The 10,455-nt window shown below is 41.1% G+C and overlaps 1 protein-coding gene across 2 annotated transcripts in view; it reads right to left on the bottom strand.

Annotated features, from left to right (window-relative positions):
- Positions 1-8,209, bottom strand: part of OPHN1 (oligophrenin 1) — a 479,266-nt gene extending 471,057 nt beyond the window's left edge. For both annotated transcript variants that reach the window (XM_005880381.2, XM_005880380.2), the window contains exons 1-2: positions 7,560-8,209; positions 7,281-7,438 (exon numbers count right to left, since the gene is read on the bottom strand). In XM_005880381.2, the coding sequence (XP_005880443.1) occupies positions 7,281-7,434 (154 nt within the window). In that variant the 5' untranslated portion in view covers positions 7,435-7,438; positions 7,560-8,209. The remainder of the gene's footprint in view (positions 1-7,280; positions 7,439-7,559) is intronic.
- Between the last annotated feature and the right edge of the window lie 2,246 nt (positions 8,210-10,455).

Here is a 10,455-nt window from a genome sequence, read left to right as displayed (position 1 = left end):
GGAGTGAGGGCGGAGGGAGGGGTGGGAACTGGGTGGAGGGGAGTTATGGTGGGGAAAAAAGAGGAACCAATGTAATAATCTGAACAATAAAGATTTAATTAAAAAAAAGATATTCCTTGCCCTTAACACTAAAAAAAATAAAAATTAAAAATAAAAATAAAAAATAAAAATAAAAATGAGGCTATAAAAATGAAGCTACAAGGTAATTTTCCTTCATCACTCTTAACTCTGATTGGAAAACTTTTCTTAACAAGCAGGTCAAGCCATAAACTTCCTTATCCTACCCCAACACCATCCCCCATCCCTTAAAAAAACACAGCTTCTATACATGGTCACACTGAAAGCCTGGCTTGGTTCACTTTCCACCTTAGTTCTCACAGAACTCACCTCAGTCTAGTTACTTTGGAATCTGGTTTGCTGAGGACCTCCAATAAACATGACAACACAGTCTCCACCAAATCCATTTGACATTGCTTCATCTCTACTAACATCAGTACCATAACACATACTCATTACACTGATCTGAGTTACTCTGGAGGATATCTAAAATAACTCCATGTGCTCCAAGGCACTAATCAAATATCACTGGAATAATGACAGGATGTCTGCAGACTGAGAATGTATATTACATAACCAACTCCTCCCTGCACACCATGGCACTACACCCACCCCAAAGGGATTAAATGCTTTGTTCTCCCTCACTATAGAGCTATTCAGGACAGAATTGAAGGGCATCAGGTTAACACCTGTCAAGATACATTCAAGAGGATAATCAGATAGGCTAGCACAGTTCAAGTCATCTGCTCATGTTGGACAGAGCAGTTAGATTTTCCTTTTGCCCACTCTCCCAGATTAAAGATAAATTGGCTTTAAAGTTTTTGTTAGAATCTATTGAGGTTGGTCTATTTGAGCAAGACAGTTGACAGTCCAGAAAACAATGATCATGCCAAAAGGAATCCTGAAGCTCAATGACCAGACCTCTAATTTTACAAATGGGAAAACTCAAGCTGATGAAACTAAAAGCTTATTCAATGTTATATAGCTAGCTAATAGCAGGGTTGGAACTAACACCCAGGTTCTCTCTGTGCCAAGCTAAAGATGACTCCAATAAGTATATGCAATATCAAATTCACCTCAAAGATGGAATCAACCCATCCTTCCAGGAAACCAATCACTTACCAGATAGGTGCCCCAGGTATCAAAGCAAGAGCTAAACAGGCAACCCAAAAAGTCAACTAAACATCTAAAACTCTTGTGTTCAAAAGAATAACATGTAAGAAAGGGGACATTTTTTGTAGATATTTAAGAGTGGGTTGGAAAAGTTATACCAGTAATTTCAACTTCATCAACTTTATGTATATTTTTAATACAGAATATATCTTTTATATTCTTTTAATACATAAGTTTTCATTAGTACAAGACAGCCTATGTATGTATGGCTGTGCATATATATGTGTGGGCTTAGTGAAGTAATTCTTCTTTCTATCTCTTTTATATATACAAACGTACATACATATAAGGTTATGTCATCCTCTGGTATTGACAGCTACTTAATTTTTAAATTTTTTAAAAATTGTTAATTAAATATTGTCATGAACACTAAAATAATTTTGTAATTTTATGTAGGCATAAAGTTAGAAGCTATAATTGGGTTATTCATTTCCCAAATGATTAAAATACAATATAGAATGCAATTTTAAAAAAGTCATGGAGACCTGGCCAGATGACCCAGTTGACTGGAGCATCGTCCCATATACCAAAAAGTTGTGGGTTCAATTCCTGTTCAGGGCACATACCTAGGTAGTGGGTTCAATCTCCAGGTAGGGTCCATACGGGAAGCAACCAATCGATGTTTCTCTCACATTGATGTGTCTCTCTCTCTTTTTCTCTCTCTCTCCCTCTCTCCCTCCCCCTCTATCTCTTCCTCCTTCCTCTCTCTCTAAAAGTCAGTAAAAACATAACCTTGGACGAGGATTAAAAAAAAAATGTCATGGAATGTTAGAGCTGAATGTGAGCTTATAGGTCCCCACCTTTATAAAGCTGCAGACCTAGGGCCCCAGTGAAATAACTTACCAAGGTCACAGATTCCATTAGAAGCAGAATTAGCACCATACCCAGATATCTAGACATCATTTCTATGATTTTTCCCATTATACCATCCTCCTGCCTTAATCACTTGCAAACAGTGTACAGTGGTACTTCCACAGAGAAATTTCTGTTACCTTCCACTTTCCCAGCCAATTAAAGTCCAAGACTCACAGACTGATACAGCTAGATCATCTAGCTCAGGAGTTGCAACCTAATTGAATTTAGGCTATGAATATATTTTATTTAGGTAGCACATTTTTTTAAAAGTAAGTAAAGACCTTTTGAATGGGGTAAGGCTGCCATATTTTACCCCAATCACTCCAATCCTATTAACCCACTTCCAAGAGCTTCATACTTTTCTGTTTTCTCCTTGGCCTCTCACAGCATTTGAGCCTGTGATCCCTGAATCTAGAGCAGGCATAATTAACAGCATGACAAAGTAAAACTAGTTGATGGAAAATGTGAAATATTTTCCCAATAGCTATATTCACTGCCTTACCCATAAAAATCCACTTAGGTTTTTTTTTAGGTTAACTAGTTATATCAGAGGTCCACAAACTACAACCAGAGACAAACCCAGCCCGCCACCTATTTTTGTATGTACCCTAGCTGAGCTGACAATGGTTTTTGCATTTTTAAACAATTGAAAAATTCAAAGGAAGAATAATATTCTGTGACATGTAAAAGTTATGTGAAATTCACATTTCAATGCTAATCAAGTTTTATTAGAAGACAGCCATTCTCATTTCATATATGTATTATCCATACCTGTTTTCTCATAACAATGGCAATTAGTTAATTGCCACAGTGACTGCATGGCCCTCAAAGCCTAAAATATGACCCTTTATAGAAGTTTGCAGACCCCTGCGCTACATCAAAGAAAATTTAAGCTGCCAATTAACTGCTGAAAAGTCACGAATATTTGTGTGAAATTGCTAACACCTTACCCATCACTATCAGATGAATCTTCATAATACACAGCTCAATCCATGCCTCTCTCCCACCAAAAACATTTTAGTACTCCCTGCTTATGAAGAAAAGTTAATTGCAGCATTATTCATGGTGGCCAAGACATGGAAACTACTGGAGTGTCCCTCGATAGATGATTGGATAAAGAAGATGTGGTACATATATATAATGGGATACTACTCAGCCATAAGAAAAGATGAAATACTGCCATTTGCAACAACATAGATGGACCCTGAGAATATTATGCTAAGTGAAATAAGTCAGACAGAAAAAGTTAAGAATCATATGATGTCACCCCAATAAGTTTAATTTTAAAAAGTCTGAAGTACCCGGTCAGTGTGGCTCAGTGGTTGAGCATCAACCTATGAATCAGAAGGTCACAGTTCAATTTCCGATCAGGGCACATGCCCAAGTTCCAGGCTCGAACCTCAGTGTGGGGTGTGCAGGAGGTAGCCAATCGATTATTCTCTCTCATCATTGATGTTTCTATCCCTTTCTCCCTCTTCCTTCCTCTCTGAAATCAATAAAAAAATATATTTTTTTTAAGTCTGAAGTATTTAACAGTTCCTCACCCTCCATTCTAACTTTATCTCCCAAACTTCCCTTCCTGCACCTCATATTCCATATGACTTGAATTATTTGCTGTCCGTTTACATTCTGTGTCATTACTACTCCAATAAATGCCCTGTCCTGAATACAGTGCAATGTAATAAAATAAGCAGGGCTTTAGGGTCAGGTCTGGGTTCTAATTCAGACTTTTGCCCTTATTAGTAGAGAAAGTTATATAAGGCCTCTAATGGTCAGTTTTCTCATCTATAACATGAGAATAATAATCCTTACCTCTTAAGGCTGTTGCAAGATTTGAATACATTATACGTGGGAACAGTTAAACAAGTGGTAAGTGTTATTCATTCTGACCAATTCCAATGCTCCTTCTTCCTTTTTCTTTGTCCTCCCATTGGGAAATGAGCTCTCCTTCTGATGTCACACACAATGGTATCTACCTGTCCCACTCTTATGGCTCTGATCCATATTTACTACCTTATACAATACTGATCTCTCTGGGAACTCCTTAGGGCAGGATCCATCTGTGACTCACTCTGTCACATCTTTAATAGCCCTGAGAACAATGACTTGAACATAGTATGTGCAAAAATATTTACTGAATGAATGGTATGTATTTATGGAACTATAAATAACACTTATAAGGTATATCATGTTCCATTGGGATATAAGCAGGAGCCACAGGATACTTGTTCCGATTACCTAGCTTAGAAAATATTCAGACACATCAGGGACCAAAACTGCCAACATAAAAACAAAGAACAAACAGAAAAAAGGGCAATATTACTCACCTTCAGAGTAGCAGTGTGTTTATTTTCATTACTTTAAGTTATAAGCTTCATCCTGTACTTCAACAATTATAATTGGATCAAATTTAAAGGGGGAATCAACCATATTCCCAAGGAAAACATGTTGAATATCATTAATAACCTCAATTATCTCTGAGCACAGAGCTAAGCAAATCTAAATATTCAACCAGGACCTACATTTAATAAATTCAGCATCACACACAGTTGTGACTAAAACCTCATCTAGAGCTCTATACAAAATCAGACTTGAGCAGGATAAATGTAAAAATCAAGTTCCACCTAGGCTAACAACTGTCACAAAAACTGCAGCGGGGGTTTACAGCACCATGCACCATGCTTCATTAATTCCTAGAAACACTAGCCATTTGATTCCATGGTCAGCTTCATAATTTAAATAAATAAGGTATCAATCATTTCCCTGACTTTTAATGCCAGACTCCAAATGACAAAATGAATCCACACACATGAATACAAAATGAACTGCTGTAACATTTTCCAACAAGATGATAACAAAAATATGCTCCCAACTATATCTGCTGATGCATTTCCCTTCAGAAACCTCCTGACAAGTACACATTCACCAGCAGATATATTATTAAACTGAAGATGTATTATGAACAACTTACAATGTTTAGCTCTTTCCATTTACAAAGCGCTTTCATAATCTATTACCTTCTTTGAGCCTTAAAAAAGTCCTGTGAGGTGGGTATAATTATCCCCACTTTACAGATGAAGTAAGTGATTTGTGCCATCTTATCCCAGGTTGATGAAGCCAGGATGGTAAACCAAGTCTTAAAAATCCAATTCCCAGTGTTCTCTTCTTTTTCCTCCACACAAAGCAAGAGTCTACATTTGTTTTCCTCCCACCCCCACCTACTCTCAAACCCATGCCCAGCTAGCACAGCATGAAGAAGCAGAATGGGAGTATAAACGTAACTGTCGTCAACACACTGAAAAACATCCAGCCTTTGCCTCTTGCTAATTACGGTTTTAGAATCACGCAACTTACAGGAAAGAAATGGAGTATGGGTTAGCTTCTTGGTTTTATTTCCTACTTGTCTTCTTTTGGGCTTTCTATGCATATTCAGAAACAGAAAACCACTGTAAAATATCAAGAAGGCCCCTGGGTCAAAATAGCTCTTGGATCTTTTGCACATATTCAAAGGTCTAGGCCTGCATAATTGTTGACTCTTACCAGCCTCAGTCTCAGAAAAGGAAAGAATAAAACTAATTCTTGCTCCTAGCTTACTAAGCTTTTGCCTTCCTCAAATGTTTCATTGAATTGTTTACTTTTTCTTATGAATCTTAATCTCTATGATATGCCTTAGCTGGTCATTTTATTTTAACACAAATACTTTCAAGTTACCTTATACTTCATAAACTTCCTTCCTGGGGCTTTATGAGGAGCTTCACTTGACTGTGGATACTGCACCAAGCAGTTTACTGGAATAAGTAAATAAAAAGAAAACCTGAACATTCCCCCCTTTTCCTTTTGGTGAACCCTCACCTTTCTAACTACCTTTCTGGCACAACCTGCATATCTTTAATCTCTAAGTGAACTCTTCAGTGGGGAAACATCCCAAAGCCTATAAGTCTCTAAGGATCAACATCAAATACGCCATCTTTAAGGTGCTGCCACAACAGGACAAACCATTAAATGAGCAAATTCAATCAAATGACAGGCAGTCACTTGGACAATTTATATATTCTGACTAAAGTAGGCAGACAGCATGTGCCAGGAAAGCACAGATTCCAAGGGACAAATTGGAAGAGCTACATAACAAATACCAGCTGGTAGTAGTTACCATTGTGTTGATGCTCCAAGCCTTTCTCCCTCCCTGCTCTTGGTTGGCTGCATCTGCCTTAAGAAGGTCCCCACACTGGACCTGGACACAGTGTGTTTGGGATAAATCCACTCAGAACGAAGTTATAAGCATACAGGACATTTTTGCCAGTGAGTCTGATTTTATTTTTCACAATCATCTTTCAGCCAAGAAAAGAAAAAAATAATTATCACTCCACCCAATCACTATTATCCATTCTTCTGGGTATATACTTTGGCACAAAGGATTGATTTGCCTGCACTCTTGTTGGGGATGTTTATTATTCTTTCTCTTACTCCAAGCCTTCTGCTAACTTGCAGAAATAAAAACTCCACACACTGGGGGTGGGGGGTCGGAATCCCACAGCTGTCTGTGACCACTGGGAAAGCCAAGCTAGGTGAGGTTCCTCGAGTCCTATGGCTCCCAACCCTAGCCCTGTAATTTGCTCCCTGGGGGGTAGGCTCCTTGTGCCAGAGACTAGGCAGGTCTTTGTTTGTTCCACACTCAAGCAGAATTCAGTGGCATGTGAGGCCATCCAGTAATTCTGAGCTTAGACTGACCTTAACCAAAACCATAGCTCAGTAACTTAAAAAAAAAATCACCGGGGCAAACGTGCTTTCCTTAGAAAATAACTTGCCATGTAAATGTTCTATTGTCCCCACACTTACCTGTAGCAACTAGAGACCAGGGCAAAACCACTACTCAAGCTGCTGACCCTAATTCCCAATTCTTTAGGAGGTGCTGGAGCAGTTACTTGGTCAGCTTGGATGTCCCCTTGCGGCAGGCATGGTTGCTAAACATGTCTGACAGTACGGGCAGAGTGTCCCTTTGGAACAATGTGCCATGATAGTTGCAGAGCAAGAGGGTCCCTGGCACAGCAATAGATCCTGTCTTACAAGGTCAAGGCCACTAAAAGTAAAGGCCCAATGTTCTAAATCCTCCCTTCCCCCTGCGGTGAGAAAAAGCTTGAAGGCCGGAACCACGGGATCAAGGAAGGACACACCTCATCCCCAAGCCTTTCACTTACTTCTCATTGCGCTGATTAGCGCGTTGCCGTCTTTGATCACGTCTTTGATGAATTTATTGGTCCTCTCCAGCTCCTGCTCATAACACTTGAGCCTCTCGCGAAAATTGGGACTGTCCAGATAGCAGTCCCTGAACTCCAGAGGGGGATGCCCCATGGTTCTGATGGCGGGGGTTGAGAGGAGAAAAGAAAGATACAAAGACCAAGAGCATCAGTGGCACAGTAGGGTTAGTTGATGGGATGGATTATTCGCAGCCTCCCTCCCCTTTGGAGGACAGATACCTGTTCTGATGAGATTCCTGGGGAGACCTGGCTGGTCTGAACCGGAAACGGGCGATCCTAGGATTGCTTCAGGTGACCAGGAAAGGTAACTAAGGCAGTCGGATCCCAGCGGGGTGCTGCCTAGCAATCAGCATACCCCCTAGGCATCACCTCCCCAGACCGGCAGCAGAAACCGCAGCCCAGCTCGCCACCAGAGACGGGAAGGATCCTTCTAAGTGCAAACGTGATACTTCAGCCCGCCCAGGGTGTAGGCGGGGGCGGGAGCTGGGGATGGGAGCCGCCCCTCCTCTCTCCTCCCTGCTCCTCGCTTCCGAGCTCGCAGATTTCCTTTGCCGAAGTCCGCGGGCAACCCCGATTGCTCTCTCCCCTCCCCCTTCTTAAAGCCAGCGCCTCTGCCCCACCCCAGCAAAGCTGGGGTACCGAGCCCTAGCACTCGTGCTCCTTCTTCAACTGACTTCTTTGCACCCTAGGGTCTTGTTACCCGAGTCCTCCAGCTCCCAGGAGTTTTTCCTGGTCGCAGGGAGCCGGCTTACTGTCCTGTTAGGCACCGGAGGGGTTAAGCCTAGGCGGCAATGAAACGTAGCCTTCCTCCACAGACACCCGAGCGGGAAGCGGAGAGCGAGATCGCGACACACAATAGGTGCAGTAGCCCGGCGCTTCCCTACGGAAACTGGGGAGCAGTCAGCGCCCTAGGACTCCAGCTGGAAAGCGTGGAGGCCTGGGAGATGTAGTCTTTCCTCTTCACGCCCCATGACTCCTCCCAACCATCTCCGGACCACCCCGCCCCAGCAGCAGCTTTCCCAGACAGGCATTTCCAGCCTGCCCCAGGCTCGCGGGCCCAGCCCAGCCTCCAGGGGCAGGTGCGCCACCCTTGAGTCTTATGTGGAAAATTTCAGGAACTGGAACAGAGCCCTGGAAGATATTGTGGGAGGCCATCTCTCATTTACCATTATCTGGCTGGATTGTTTATTTGTTTTCCTTACAACCTCCCTCTAACTTACCAACTTCTTTTTCTCTACCCTTTCTACTGGTCCTATCGCTCTAATTCTTTTTTTTTAAACCCATGTAGTATTTTATTTATTATTATTTTTTTATGGTGTTATAAATTTATTTATTTATTTATTTAATCTTTAAATTCTTTATTAGTTAAGGAATTACTCTAATTCTGATGGGCCTTCAACCAGCAGGAGTGACTCCTACTCCAGGACTTCTATGTTAAGCTCAGACCAAAAAAAAAAAAAAAAAAAAAAAAAGGCCATAATTAGGAGTTCGCTTTTCACTGAAGAGGAACTCAGAGCACGGTTTTTATGACCCAACTCATTGCATAGGCCATTGATTAAAGCACATGATTTTCCATGTGGAAGTGGAAAACCTAAAGAGGATGTTTTAAATATAGCCTTGCAGCTTACCTAAGAGGCCCCTTGTCCATTGTCCATTGCAGAGAACGAGAACAACTCTTTTTTTAAATCCTCCTCACCTAAGGACATGTTTAGAGAGACAGAGAGACCTCGATGTGAGTGAGAGAGAAACATCCATTGGTTGCCTACCATAGGCTCCCCAACTGGGATGGAACCTGAAACTTGGATATGTGTCCTGACCATGAATCTAACCCAAAATCTTTCGGTGCATGGAATAATGCTCAATTAACTGAGTCACTCTGGCAATAGGAGCTACTCTTAACAGGTGGCTGCCTTGACATTAATAGGAGCTAGGAGCTGGAAAATAGTGTGCACATGGACAAAAAGATTCATTTTGATTTTGGGGGAGTGTTTAAAATTATATTGCCCTATAAAGAAAGTTTAGAAAAGCCAGAAGTGAAGGAGTTGTAAATAGAGTAATAATCACCTAGATTAGTATCCTGCTGCTATAACAAATTACCTACAAATTTGGTTACTTAAAGCTCCAGAAACTTACTATTGTACAGTTCTGGAAGTCAGAAATCAGAAATGGACTTCACTGACCCAAAATCAAGATGTCAGAAGGATTGTCTTCTTTCTGAAAGCTATAAGAAATATCTAGATCCTTTCCTTTTCCAGCTTCTAAAAGTGGCCCACACCCCTTACATAATAGTCCCCTTCCTCCATCTTCAAAGCTAGCAAAGACTGATCAAGTCTTTTCATATATATATTTGCTTTATTGATTTCAGAGATGAAGGGAGAGGGAGAGAGAGATAGATACATCAATGATGAGAAAGAATCATTGATCGGCTGCCTCCTGCACATCCCACATTGGGGATCAAGCCTTCAACCAGACATGTGTCCTGACCTGGAATGGAACCTTGACTTCCTGGTTCATAGGTCAACGCTCAACCACTAATCCATGCCAATTGGGCTGATCAAGTCTTTTACATTGCCGTGACACTGACTGTCCTGCCTCCCTCTTTCACTTATAAGGACCCACCAAGTAACCCAGGATAATCTCTCCATCTCAAGATCCTTGACTTAATCACATCTGTAAAGTCTCTTTTGCTATATAAGATAACACAGGTTCCAGGGATTAGAGCGTGACATCTTTGGGGGTACATTCGTCTACATAATCTGATAACCCACCTCCCTAATCCTCAAAACAATCCTGTGAGGTGTTATTTTTGTACCCATTTAAAGATGAGATAGCTGAGTCAGAGAGGTTAAGTGACTTTCCCAAGGAGACATGGCTAGTTAAGTGGCAGTGCTTGAACTTGAGCCTCGTCTGCCTGGTCCAGAGACACTGTTCTTAACCACTACACTATATTGCAGTATGGTAAAGAGTCCAGTGAAAAAAAACCTTCTGTAAATTAATAAGTAGCCACACCCCAGGGTAGGATTTTATTTTCTACTCTTTTTACCTCTATAATATTTTATATTTATTTTCTACCCTTTTTATTTTTATTAGAAAACTAGAGGCCCGGTGCACAAAA

The sequence above is a fragment of the Myotis brandtii genome, unplaced genomic scaffold, assembly GCF_000412655.1.
Source record: "Myotis brandtii unplaced genomic scaffold, ASM41265v1 scaffold635, whole genome shotgun sequence".
Classification (NCBI taxonomy): domain Eukaryota; kingdom Metazoa; phylum Chordata; class Mammalia; order Chiroptera; family Vespertilionidae; genus Myotis; species Myotis brandtii.
Note: the sequence above shows the minus strand (reverse complement) of the source record. Positions and strands in the feature narration are given on the sequence as shown.